General features: G+C 38.0%; 1 protein-coding gene across 1 annotated transcript in view; it reads right to left on the bottom strand.

Moving 5' to 3' along the window:
- Positions 1-14,919, bottom strand: part of DOCK2 (dedicator of cytokinesis 2) — a 500,577-nt gene that overhangs the window by 63,287 nt on the left and 422,371 nt on the right. The window contains exon 33 of the mRNA XM_054038081.1: positions 10,356-10,504. Within this exon, the coding sequence (XP_053894056.1) occupies positions 10,356-10,504 (149 nt within the window). The remainder of the gene's footprint in view (positions 1-10,355; positions 10,505-14,919) is intronic.

The following is a 14,919-nucleotide window of genomic DNA, read 5'->3' as shown; positions in this document are numbered from 1 at the left end:
CACAGGTCAAATAAAGCCTAAAGTGACATGACAAAAACATCACATTTTTCAGGCTTAAATGGAAGAATAATTTCCAGTTAAATAACACTCTCCAGAGTATCTTTAAATAACTTTTTCCAAGCACAAATTGTTATAGTGCCTGAAGGATACCTTTGAAGTATTTGCATTATAGGTTTGCAAACCACTTCCTAGCTTGAGATATAGGACTTCAAAGTGAAACAGAACTATTTTATTCCAGATTAACTCTGAATGAACAACCTTATAGAATATAATGTCTTCATACAATTGGTTACTCTCAGGCCACTGTACATTTTTACTAGGAATGAGTAAAATATAAAATAGCAAAAATAATCAGAAATATATATAACAATGGAATTAAAATTTGTTGTAGTTAGACATGTTTTCTCCCTTTGCAATCTTAGAAAGGAATCAGCCAAAAGATTTAATTAAGTAACCTAAGCAGTTGTGTGCTGTAGCATTTGTCATTTAAAAGTTCTTACAGTGCATTGTATAAAGGAAATTGCTTTGTCATTTTGGAACCGTTAAGTCAACCTACCATGTTTAAATTCTTGTCTTAAGAGTTTATAATTAATAATTAGTTTGGCAAGGACAATGCAGTACATTATGTAGATTGCATTAAGTTCTGGAAATGGAGTATTTGGAAATATTAAATACATGAATATGACTCCTTTTATATCAAAGGACCCAAAAGTCCCATTATTGTCTGAATGTTTAATGGGCTGACATTTTCTTTTACCATTACGCAAGGTGTTTATGGTATTCCTGGCATGTCCTTTCCTTAGAATGGTAAAAAGGCAACAGTTTAAAAGGTACCTGCTCTGTACAAGGATCACCTCACTCAATATATACAAAGATCTCTTAGGTGTATAAAAGTAGCAGTCTTTATGTGATACACACAAACAGAGCACTATTTGTTTTCCCCAGAGTACATAGAAAATGTGGTATCCAGTTGAAACTATAGGGGAGAATTAAGACAAAAGAACATATTATACATTTTAATACTACTGCTACATTCAGCCAGATAATGCAGGCCCCAGATATACTTGTGTGCAACACATAATGGGGCCTCTCTAAAGATAAGTACTTAGGGCCTCAGTTTTATATATCAGCCAAAACTTGTTTCTGTCTCTCCTTTCACTATGCTTCCATATCCAAACAGACTTTGGAGGGGAAGTGTCACCTGTTTTCTCAAATTCATCTTGCAGCTCCTTGGTTTTCTTTGTTATTTCTCATCCAAGTAATTATAACATCTAATCAGAAAAAAAACCACTATAGGGTGGTATTGTTGTGTGAGTAGTCTCTTTGCTTTGTCAGAAGATTAGAGGTTTATGGTAATTTTTTTAATCCTATCTAATTTAACTGTGGATGTTCTCATTACCCAGATCAACATTTTTGCCTCAATAATACCTTGTGGCAATGAGTTCCACATATTAGTTATTCATTGTATTAAAAAGCATTTAGCTTGGTGAGCCATCAAGTTCATTATGGGTGTTTTATTAGGTGTTAATGTCTAAAAAAACAAATATTAGACAGCTGAGACAAACACAACAGAAATAAATATGTGGTGTTCTGTATAGATATGTATATGATATGCTCCAAGTATATAGTGCTGCTTTATACACACTGGACCCAATGCAGCAAACAATTTAAGCACATGAATAGTCCTACTCACTTCAGAGTTAAGCATGTGCTAAGTGCTTTGCTGGATCTGGGTCTAGGGCTCTCCCTTCAGCCAACGAAAGCCTGAGGCTGTTCAGTCTAGAGACAATCCATACCATGTTGATCTGAGGTGCTTAGTAGATTGGAACACAATGTATCCCCACTCTCCAGGGACTAAGTGTAATCCTCTCCAACACTTCCAGTCTTGGGTGAAGGAGCTAGTCTAAGGTCTGCCACAGATTCAGCCATTACAGCACTGGGAAGGATCTGGAATCCCATGTTGCTACTTTGGAGAGAGATTTTATATATATATTTGACAATTCCTTCAGTTACAGGCAAATCCACATCCTGTATGGAGACACTTCATTGTACATTTTGTCTTTCAATGTGTCAGGTTAAAAATTCTTCGGTCAGAAGTTTCTGACATCAGTCTGCCATTTAATTAACAATTAAGGTTCAGACATTCATTATGCTCCTCCTGAAAACTAGACAGTCGTTGCTTCTCTCTTGGGACTTGGCTAAATAGGGCCAACTGATGTCAAAGACCAACAGAATTCTTTCAGAGTATGAAATGATAATTATGCCAAACTGCTTTGCCACTTATAGCCAAAATACTGCAATTAGTACAATAGTTCCAATTAGGTGTTCCTCAGAAGAGGAACACACTTATAAGCTATGTAATTTGTAGGAAGTCCTCATATAACATACTGAGATGTGTCCTTCAAAGCTGTAGGAGAAAAATTTATGTGGTATTGAGATTCACAGCTTTAATTTAACAGACAAATGTTGAACTGGCTTTTAGGGTTGAGCTATTCACTGTTGAGTTTCTCAGATTTCCTTTCCTGAGCAGAGCTCACTCAATACCCATATGTGACTTCTAAGGAATACTGGAAGAATTAATTTGATCTAGAATAACAGTTCTCAAACTGTGGTCGTGACTAAGCCAGGGCTGGCTTAGACTTGCTGGGGCCTGGGGCCAAAGCCCAAGCCCCCCTGCCTGGGGCTGAAGCCGAAGACTGAGGGCTTCAGCCCTGGATGGCAGGGTTCTGGCGACAGGCCCGTCCCTCCTGGTATTGTGTAGTAGTTTTTGTTGTCAGTGGGGGGTCGCGGTATAATGAAGTTTGAGAACCACTGATCTAGAACAATAGGTGTGGGCTACTACATCACTTTCCTGGGCATATAAAAAGGAAATTCTGTGATTCAAGTTTTCTACTCGGGTTTGAGTTTAAGAAGTGAAAAATGAATGAATGTTGATAAAGATGCACTCATTAAAGAGAAAATGACTAACATTTCCATCAGCTCAAAACAGTATTGATCATTTTAGGAAGCACTTCAGAATCATCTAATATGCCATGGTGTTAGAAAATATTATGGAGCTGTAAAGATAAGGGAATGAGAAATTAGAACTGTTCAAACTATATATAAAAGAGCAGAGCAAGGAGGGGGAAAAGGGAAGGTGTTTTCTTATTTTGGACTAGGTGCTCAATGAGTTAATATAGGATATGTCTGCAGGGTTAACAGCCCTCAAGGATTCTTTTCTGAATAGGAATACTTGTGGCACGTTAGAGACTAACAAATTTATTTGAGCATAAGCTTTTGTGGGCTAAACCCCACTTCATCGGATGCATGCAGTGGAAAATACAGTAGGAAGATATATACACAGAGAACATGAAACAATGGGTGTTACCATACACACTATAACAAGAGTGATCAGTTAAGGAGAGCTATTACCAGCAGGAGAGAAAAAAAAAACAACTTTTTGTAGTGGTAATCAAAATGGCCCATTTCCAGCAGTTGACAAGAAGGTGTGAGGAACCGTGTGTGTGTGTGTGTGTGTGTGTGTAGGGGAAATAAACATGGGGAAATAGTTTTACTTTGTGTAATGACCCATCCGTTCCCAGTCTTTATTCAAGCCTAATTTAATGGTGTCCAATTTGCAAATTAATTCCAATTCAGCAGTCTCTCGTTGGAGTCGGTTTTTGACATTTTTTGGGTGTAATATTGCGACTTATGGGTCATTACACAAAGTAAAACTATTTCTCCATGTTTATTTTTTCCCCCTACGGTTCCTCACACCTTCTTGTCAACTGCTGGAAATGGGCCGTTTTGATTACCACTACAAAAAGTTGTTGTTTTTTCCCTTCTCTCCTGCTGGAAATAGCTCACCTTAACTGATCACTCTTGTTATAGTGTTTATGGTAACACCCATTGTTTCATGATGTGTGTGTGTGTGTGTGTGTGTGTGTGTGTGTGTGTGTGTGTATTGTGACAGACCCAGACCAGTGGGGTACAGGAGTCTGGTAGAGGGCAAATATACTGGTCACTGGATGAGTAGTTTTCTGTTCCCTGAGTGACCAGAGAAGGGGCTGCACTAGAGTAATCAGGAACATGCTAGAACCAGTTAAGGCAGGCAGGCTAATTAGGACACCTGGAGCCAATTAAGAAGAAGCTGCTAGAATCAACTGAGGCAGGCTAATCAAGGCACCTGGGTTTTAAAAGGAGCTCACTTCAGTTTGTGGTGTGAGGAGCTGGGAGCAAGAGGTGCAAGGAACTGAGAGGGTGTGCTGCTGGAGGACTGAGGAGCACAAGCGTTATCAGACACCAGGAGGAAGGTCCTGTGGTGAGAATAAGGAAGGTGTTTGGAGGAGGCCATGGGGAAGTAGCCCAGGGAGTTGTAGCTGTCATGCAGCTGTTACAGGAGGCACTATAGACAGCTGCAGTCCACAGGGCCCTGGGCTGGAACCTGGAGTAGAGGGCGGGCCTGGGTTCCCCCCAAACCTCCCAATTGACCTGGACTTTGGGTTCTTCCAGAGGGGAAGGTCTCTGGCCTGTTCCCCAACCCACATGGTGAATCTCTGTGGCAAGAAAATCTGCCAATAAGCGCAGGACACACCAAGATAGAGGAGGAACTTTGTCACAGTATATATATATATATATATAGATATCTTCCTATTGTATTTTCCACTGCATGCAACCAATGAAGTGGGTTTTAGCCCACGAAAGCTTATGCTCAAATAAATCTGTTAGTCTCTAAGGTGCCACAAGTATTCCTGTTCTTTTTGCGATACATACCAACACGGCTGCTACTCTGAAATCTTTTCTGAATGCCACTTTGCTAGCATGTGCAGCATCTACATTTATGAAAAACAGTAACATCGGCATATTAGCAAGTACTGCAGAAATGAACATAAGAACATAACTCAACTTTGCAGTAAGTATTTTGTTGTTATTTTTAACACTGTGGCATACTTAGAAGATTGTGAAAGGCTTCCAAACTGATGCAGCTAATACATGTGACAGAGCTATAAGGAAAATTTCATAAGGGGCTCACATATAAAGCATTCTTATGAGCTAAGGCTCTCAGCAACTTTAAGAATTAGGTCAATGTTGGACAAAATGGACTGAAAATCTATTTCCTGTTTTGGACAGGAGGAAAAGGAGGATACTTACCTTTGCTTTCTTTTTTAATTTCTTGTGCATGAATCCCAAATGAAATGGGAGCATCTCTCGCTGAAGAGGCCATAAACAGTTTTGGCAGGTTAGGGGTGATGAACAGAGTGCTGTGCGCCCCAGTAGTAGTTTAGCACCTAATGAAAGAACCGCCATCCATTTTGGTGCTCCTGTTTCCATCACGGTTTATTGTAATCAGAGTACCAGCAGCTCCAAACTGGGTCAGTGGAGTAATAAATACTAACCTAATGTCAGAGCTAAGGTAATTTTAAATGATTCATTCTGATCAAAAGAACTGCCTTCTGCATTGTATATGGCAGAGATATTGAAAAGTGGGAAGTAGCAAAGTTCCATCGTTTCAGGCACAGGCAAATTGGAGGATCACCAAAGTACAGGATTGCTGTGTGTGCAAAAGATGCACAGAACATGAGACAAGGTTAAACAGATGGTGTTGTGTTTGATGTGAAAATGGCATTGAATGAGGAGAAATCCATCTCTGGGTTTGAAGCGGCAGGCCACAACTTTACTGAACTTAACACAGGGGAAGGGGGCTACCCACCCTGGGACCCATACTCTCACCTACCAGAAGACTAAGTGATTCCAGTGAAAGGCAGTTACAGGGTTTCTACCATATAACTCAGGATAGACTCTCCTCAGCCTACCCCACAGATTCCACTCACTCATTTGAGTCAAACTACCCACCCTCCCACAAGAGGGACGGAGGTACTAAAAGAGGGCACCTTAGCCTGTGAAGGCCACATGGTCTGCCCCTATCTCAGGAACACAAGTTCCCACAGTAAAATTCTGTGTCTTTTTCTTCTGAAGATTGGTTCTTTTAACTGCACTGGAGACTGGCAGCAAACTGTGACAAACTAACCTGTTTACTATTGTTAATTATTAAATCCTATTCCTATTTAACTTAACAATGCCTCCAGGATGCTGCAGGGAAGGCAAAAAAAAAAAAAAAAATTTCCCAGCCCTGTGTTAATTTAGCCTCTATAGGAAGAAATAATTCCTAGTTAACCCAAAACAGGTGATTGGTCAGACTCACAGCCTCCACAAAACACAGCTTCAAAGTTACCAGTACAGGTTGGGGAGGGTGGGGCTGCTGGAATGGAGCAAAAAGTGGCTCCATATGGTTTGGACTAGGGTTTAAATCAACAAAAGGGGAGCGTGATGGACCAATCAGTTTCTTTCCTCCTCAAGTTAGCCAATGAGTGGCTAGAAACTCAGCAGGGGAGGAGCAGCCCTTCGTTCCCTTAGCGTGTTCTCCTCTTTCTTTCAGCTGCATCTGTCCCAATCACTGCCAGCCCCATCAAGTTTCCCACCTCTTGAGGTGGGTGGGTAGCATTCTGAGCCGCTCGGTAGAGCTGTGACCTGTAGACTATCAAGATTTCCCCGTTTGAATGTTTGCCATAGTAATATGCAGAAGTGTGAGGGCAGCATATGGTCAGCCACTATTTAAGACAAATCATCAACCAATAAAATCCTCCCTAGTATGTACTGAGCAGTTGGTAAGAAATGGATTTCATTTCTAAAGAGGAGGTGATAATTCCACGTTGCTTGATCCAGAAAGAAAACCAAGAATTGGGAAGAAGAAACTACTAAAACTGATTTCTTCAGCCCTCATAAGTCCTTTTCTTTCCCCTGTAACAACACTAACTGCATGCACTGGCAGTTTGTCAAAAGCAGATGGTTGCTTGAACTAAAATAAATAAAAGATGCTGGCAAACATTCACAGGAGAAGCCTTTGATTCCTAAAGTTTAAGTGCAAAATTCAGCCCTAGTACATAAAGATGTATCTCCATCGACTTCAGTGGAGTGATGCCTGCTTGTAACAGGATCCAATATGGCTTTAAAACTGCTTGCTGTATTTTTCTAGTGAAATAAAAAGCCTCAAAGATTTGAGCAGACTTTAATACCAACCACACAGTCTGCAGTCTGTGCTTTGGTTAGGTGGATTTGAGTTTGAAGTGTCATGCAACTTTTGGATGGGTTGTAAATTGAAATGCTCCTTACTATTGATAATGAGGCAGTTCTATTTCCTTTAAATCCTTGGGCCTATTAAGATTTCAAGAACTAGGAGTCCTGAGCATGGGAGCTTGCTGAAACCACTTCCATTCATTTACTTAGTGACCTTCTACAGCTATTAGCTACGAAAGATACATGACTTCTATAGCCTGAATATGAGTAAATATCCACCCTCTAGTCCTGCAAGTACACTTCATTAGTGAGAGTTATTATTGTGTCCTCGTTAGTCAGCACTGTTATTTTTTTCTTTTTCAATAACTGTCAGGAAAGAAAAGTAGTTTTAGAATATGTCCACAGATGGCTGCAATAAGTGAAGGATTTAAATGAAGATATGGAAACATGAATAGACATGGCTTACTTGAATGGAAATACTATTACATGTGAATTAATCTTTCATAAGCCAAAGTTAAATCTTTGTAAAGATTAACTTAAATCCATGTTTATTTTAATAATGTTTTCATTTACTGTGCAAAGAGGTACACTACTTACTGTTCTTAGAAAAAAGTTTTTCAGAAGCGAGTTTATTGCATCTCTCTTTTTGGTTGATGTTTTATCAGCTCAGTTATAGCAAATATTAGTGGCTTACCACTCTGATCATGTTCTTTTCATTGGGAGGTCTTGTTGGTACATTCCAGCAAGAATGGTTTACAGATACTCTTGATCATTATACTTTTTTTGTTACAGTTCAAATCACCTCCATGCCTGTGTATAATTTCTATTATGTGTCAATGGGAGTTACACGTGTATACTACAGGCAATAGTTCCCAAAAGAAATATTTGTATATTGTGCACTTAGAACTACAATACATCAATAGGCACCCCTATGGTGGTAATTGGGTGTTGTGGTGGTGTTTCTCCTCTCCACCCGCTGTTTGTTTCCTGAAAGTTACAGCACCAAATAATTATAAAGATATCTTCTAAGAATGGCTGAAGTACAATAGTATTTGATAAATGTAGCTAATCTTCATATCCTTAACTGAATTGGGGGGGAATTTCAAAATCACCTGGGACATTTAGAAGACTACATCCCATTTTCAAAAGCGACTTAGGCACACAGAAGACTAAAGTTTCATTGGAAGGCTCCTAAGTGCCCAACTCATTTTTGAAAATTTTACACTTCATCTTTTTAAAGAAAATATCTTACTTCACAAACAATATTACTGTCCACTTTAAAACTATTCTTTAACAAATACTAGAGCTTCAATGCTTGCATATTATGTATAAATATGCTTTATTTTCCATTAGTGTCTCTTCTTTAACTTTACTAATCCATGAGGTGAAAATTATTAAATTACTACAACCCAATGTGTATTTTTCTCCAAGTCCAAACTTCAACTGTGAATTTTAAAAAGTTTATCTTAATCATGCCAATGCAATTGCAGGCAAAGAGGAGACATGCTTTTCAACTCATAAAAATGATTTTAATTTCAAAAGCAACACTATGGAGTCCAATGAAGTATAACAAACATCATAAAATAATAATGCAGCACAAGTGACTATCCAATGAAAACTATTAGGCAATTATTCTTAAAGTATACTAAAGTGAACATCTTTGTTCCTCTACACTGAAGAAAAATATCACCTGAAACATATTTATATCTGCATAATGTAAGGGTCATGTGGGTGTCTGGCATCTTCTAGGTCCTTAAGCTTTTGTCCTTGAAAATCAGTCAGTTTGACTGATGTGTTTCCAGGGTTTTTTGGTGTATGTAGGTCTATGCATCTATCCCAAGAGATGAAGTATAAGCCAAGAATAGGAAAACATTTTTAAGAAAGTAAATATAGAACTATTAGGACATGGAAAGAACAGATGCACAGAGGCAAAGTGGTTTTTAATCTTGGCCTTAAACCAAAAGACTTGTGCTAAACTACTAAACAAACTGGAAATTTCATCTGCCACTTTGTTCCGTGTTCAGCTAATAGAAAAATTTTGTCCCATATAAACTAAAGCACAGATATACATGTGCATACATTAGTAATGTACTCAATTTTTGTCAACTAACATTGTAGATAGTGAAATGTAACCGATTTTTATACTAATTTAATGTATTGTCATTTATCAATATGCAGGCTGATTGTTATCATTTATGATTTGTATGCAGCAGTACCTAGAGGTGTCATTATGCTAGGTGCTGTACAAACACAGTTTAAGACAATCCTGCCCCAAAGAGCTTACTATCTGATACACAGGAAGGGAAACAAAAGGACAAAGAGGTAAAGCAACTTGCCGAAGGGGACACAGTAGGTCAGTGACAGAGTTGGCACTAGAATCCAGGTCTCCTGAGTCTTAGTGCAGGACCCGACCACTGGACCACACTTGTTTGTTATTTGAATTTATTTGACAAATATTCTATGAACATTAGAGCTGGTCAACTTTTTTTTTTTTTACTATTTTCCTGTTTTTATCAAAATTTATGTAGACAAAAATGTTCTGTGTTCCAGATGGAAAATTTTAGGGGGATGGAAAGCATTTTCCTTAATAAAACCTGACTTTCACAAACTTTTGTTTTCAAAGTTTTTCCAGTTATAAAACAGCAAAGATCTGTGAAAAGCGGGTGTTTAATCACTTTTGCACTTTTTAACCTTTTTTTTACCTCTCCACTCCCCCCTGCTTTTTCCAGTGGAAGAAAGTGGGAAGGGATTTTAAAAGGGAGAGAAAGGGGGAATAAAAGAACAAATTAAAAAAAATCAGTTTCTGAAAAACAAAATTGAATAACATTTTAAGATTAAATTAACATTTTTTTTTTTCATTTACAAAATTCTCATTGAAAATCTTACATTTTGGTTCAAAAGTTTTGAAATGGGATTTTTCCTGTGAAATTTTCTGTGGGAAAAGTTTGGGTTTTATGACCAACTCTAATAATATTTCATGTATTGGAAACTATTCACTATAACTATTACTTCAGGTATTCTGCATCTCGTGATAGTGTGTCCGTTTCATGTTTGAATGACTCGTTTGTTTAAAAGCGGAAAGAGGGCTACATTAAGTCACTTTTTTTGCACTTGCACCCAAACATCGTCACACAAAATTTCCTGGGTTTTTCACTTTCTGCAAACAGAAAACTCACTGCATACAGTTCACAATTAAATGTTAACAAATGCTTAATACCTTTTTGAAGCAGATGCCCAGCTCTATTCAGAGTCCTTAAGAATAATGTAGCTATTAAAACAAATCCTATGTATCTTTCTATTACCTTTTTGAATTCTCCTGTTTTATGATATTCACACAGCATCATATCAAAGAAGATTGGGATCGTGGCTTTTCGTAGTTCAACTTCTGGAATCAGAGTCATTTCCAAGATCGGTCCAACCATCCCCGGAATAAAGCAGATTTTATTCTGGCCTAAAACAGAATGGTGAAAAGAGTATTGGAAAAGAGAAGAAAACTACCATTTTGGTAAGAAACAATCTAAGATTTTTAGCCATTAAAATACTGTTATAACTATCTGTTTCAGTAATGGTCTCACAGTTAGTTACACATCTTTCTTAATTCTTTTTCAGAAGCAGAAGGCATGTTGAGGGATATACTCTCATTTCAAGGTACTGGGTCATTTGCTACTTGAAATGAGCATTTATGCCAGCTGAATGAATTCACACTTTGGCATCCTTTCAATTTTTCAGCTTTTCACATCTTACTGAATACCCTACTGTAAATGCTTGCAGTGAAAAGTAATCAGGCTCTAAGACATCCCTCCCCCCAAACCAATCAATTGGAGAGAGTATTACAATAGCTATATGACATGTTCTCTTATCTAAGTTATAAAGGTCTGTGTATGGTTTATGGTATTTACTTTTGTTATGAAGTTTTTTTCTTTAGACAGTAGCAGTTTGGAAATTAGATCAAATAAATCGGAGGAGAATTAATATCAAATGATGGTTATGACACTGATAATGTCTGAATTTTCTAAGATGGCCTTTTTTCTGGCTGTTGCTATGGCACAGATTGTTAGGTCTGGGGGGGGGGCAGTAGAAGCAGAGAACGACCCTCATACAGGCAGTGTAATACAGAGTGAATGGAATGACTCTAGAGATGTTCTGCAATGTTACTGGATTTAAGAAAAATAATAGTGGAGATGTTTTTGGGTTCACAAAGCAAGGGTTGATTTGGGAAAAGAGATTAACTTAAAAGGCACACCTACTGCTACCAGACACTAAAGAATGAGAATGACGACAGTGGTTTTAAAGGCTTTCTTTTTCTTTTGCTCTTAATTGGGCAGATTTTTTTTTTTTAATGATTGCTTTGAAATCTAAACAATCAATATGCTAAAATAGTAAGCCTTAACCAGACTTGCCTGAATAATATTTGTTGCATTAAAATCTCTGTCTAAAAGCAAAGAAACGCTCTAGTCTCAAATTAAGAATTTGCAGGGTTTAAATAAACATTACCACAGAGTATCTGATCACTAGGACGAGTGCAAACATTCAAAATGCACAGGCAAGCACTGACATCGGGGTCAGTTGGGCAACTGCACAGTGAAATATAGATATCAAAGAAATCTCAGTGCTCTTCATGAAAGAGACCCAAACAAGTCTTTTAGCAGAAAAGAATATTTTCCATGTCTTTATGCAACTAACACAGCCCCTTTCAGTACATATTTGAAAAGTATAATTGATTTCATAGTATAGGGTGTTATAACAGCCTCAGCAACTGTCTGCTTCAGGTGTTGCCTTCTGAGGCTCAGATAACTCCTGCCTCTACATACTCTCTCCCTTCCGGTGTCTATCCTAACTTCAGTGAGGGAAATACAAACCTAAGAAGATCTGGACATACTGTAAGGGGAAAATTTCATTCCCCTCAAATAAGATGTATTGATGCAAAAATTCAGGAAAAAGGACACACTACAACAATGTTTTGATGTAAGGAATCCTTGTCACAATGAAGTCTTGGGTAGAAAGGTGAATACATTACAGAATCTTGTACCTATCAATACAATGTGATACTACATGTGTGAAGGAAACAGACACCCTGCATTTTCCACAGTTATCCTACATGTTAAAGAACAAAAAAGTGATGGGATAGGCAGTACTCATGTTTGATACTCAACAGAAGTCTGTCATTGCTTACTGTAGAGCAAACAGCTGAAAATGGCTCATTTGTAGATAATTAAATTTGCCTAGAATACCCTTAGACCAACAAAATGGCAAGAAAGCTAAGTATGCAGCAGCCTTTAATGATACCCTGTATTTTCTACTCATGACTTGTTGATTTTTTCTTTAGAACAAATTATGTTCATCCCCAATCCATTTAGACTTTTAGATCTCCCCTTACATAAAAGAAAGTGACCCCCGGGGCTGTAACTGAAGCTATGATTGTTTGATAGGTTGGAGCTACATGTTCCGTAACCAAAAAGGACATTTGTCATTTCTGAGCTCTACCTCTAAGATGAACAAATTTAATGTGAGCTGACATCTTTCATACTGTAGCTTTTTGCTCTCTTTTCAGAGGTCAACATGATTTTAAAGTAACCAGACATATTTTCCTCTCTATTTCCTTAATATGGGCCCCTGCATTCAATTTTCACTGGTTAGTACACAGAAAAGCAAGGGATACCATTTGGGAAACTAAAGAACATGGTTCGAGATTGGGTTCTACTTCACAATGCTTTTCTCTCTCATATAATCATTTAGAGGAGTATGAAAAAGGTAGCTATCCATACAATACAAAATATTTAGGGTCTGCTCACATTCAAGTAATTAGAACAATTGGATAGGACAATAGGATAACTTCAACAGAAGCAGGACTGGGCCCTTAGGCTGAGATTTTCAAAGCTGCCTGATATATTTGGCCATCCAAATCACATTAATTTTAATGGGAAATCAGCGTTCAAATCCACTAGATGCCTTTTAATACCTTGGCCTTAGTCTCTATGACTGGTGTACATAGAAATGAAGTGTAAGCACATTTCATTATAATAGGCCTTGGAAAGGGGACTGAATGCTCCAAATGCAAGAGAGGGCCTATTTGGGAGTTGGCATCTTTGGGAAGAATGGGATTTACCATGTATCTTCAATACTACAGAGAGCTAGCCAATCCACAGCAACTCACTGGAGAAAGCCTAGAACAGGCCCCACAGATGACAGAGATAAGGAGGATGAGAATAAGAAGAAGAAAAGCTTAGCCAGTGATTTAATATTTTAGGGGACATTGACCCAGGAGTAAGATTTCTCTGCTAGTTGAACTTTGTTCACAAATCCCTAGACAGATCTGCTAACTTTTTATTTTTTTTAATGTTGATAAAACCAAACCACATCTGTTCAACTAGCATTTTCCTCTATTAGAGTTTCACTATAATACAATGCCACTGAATTATGACTGTAAGTGCCAATGGAAAAAATGCATTTCATTTCAGCAAAATAAGCATATGTTCAGAATGGAAATAACCTGGGATTAAGGCAGTAGCATAATTAAAGTGGAGGTAACAGACACCAGACACATGACTAAATTTAAACTAGCTATTACAAAGCTTAAACATATACCAGGTTCAGAAATCTAACCAGTGGAAGATAAATATAATATTTATATTTTAAACACACCCATCTCTTATAGAGCTACATGAAATATTTTCCATGAAATAAACCTACAAAATTTGCTTATTTTTGAGTCCATGGAACTTCTCCTCCCTTGGATAGCTGTGAACATTTCAAGATACCTTTTAATTGTACATTTCTGGCTAAAAGTTTCAAGATGTGGTTGGACAAATTATATAAGACTCATTGCATTCCTTCCAGGCCCCTAGTTTATTCAGCCTAGCCCCAGATACTCAGGTGAATCAGCAGAAGCCATGTTTGTTGGTTTTCCTTGGTGAAGTGACTGCATTTTTAAGCTCACCATTATCCTGTTGTATTTGCCCTGCAGTGGAGGGTGGGGGTTCTCTTTGGCAAGTGTCAGATCACTTCAGCAGTTAACAGGGAATGGCTCCCTGCTTCCTAGGTCTAGATGAGAGAGGTTGTTTATCCCTCCCCTGAAGACAATCCTGGATTTTGGAACGAGGCAGGAGTAGACCAAAATGTGTTTCAAAGACTGGAAAAAAGCTTTACAGTGAGAGACTTGACGAACTTAGTCTGTTTAACTTATCAAAAAGAAGATAATGGGGTAATTTGATTATAGTGTACAAGTATAAGGGGAGAAAATATGGGGTATTTAAAGTCTCTCTAATCTAGTGGAGAAAGGCATAAGAAAAATCAAATTAGAAATAAGGCACACATTTTTAACAATGAGCGTGATTAACCATTGGAACAAACTATCAAGAGAAGTAATGGATTCTCCCTCGCTTGATGTCTTCAAACCAAGATGCCTTTCTGGAAGATATGCTTTAGTGAAATGCAGATGACTGGGCTGAATACAGGGTTAACTGGCTGAAACATGTTATGCAGGAGGCCAGACTAGATGATCTAATAATCCCTTCTGACATTAAAATCTATGATGGAGTTTGTAAGAGGACAGAGGGTTTGACCTTTACAGATTCAGATAGCAAGACCAAAAGATCTAGTCTTTTGGGTGATTAGCAGAACTAAATTCCAGACTTTTCCAGGTCTCATTATCACCATATAGTCACAGGTATTGATTGCATATATAGTCTTCCACTCAGATCCCTAAAAGCAGGGTGAGAATAATTTAAGGAGGAGAAGAAGATTATCATCATCATCATTTCAGTTTGGGACTCACAATGTAAGTTCTGCCACTGCTCTCTTACGTGGCTGTATGCAGGGTGTAATAATAGTGATGGGCCCACAACTAACGTAGTTCCAAACAGCCCC

The sequence above is a fragment of the Malaclemys terrapin genome, chromosome 8, assembly GCF_027887155.1.
Source record: "Malaclemys terrapin pileata isolate rMalTer1 chromosome 8, rMalTer1.hap1, whole genome shotgun sequence".
Lineage (NCBI taxonomy): Eukaryota > Metazoa > Chordata > Testudines > Emydidae > Malaclemys > Malaclemys terrapin.
This window is presented reverse-complemented; position numbering and strand designations above follow the sequence as displayed.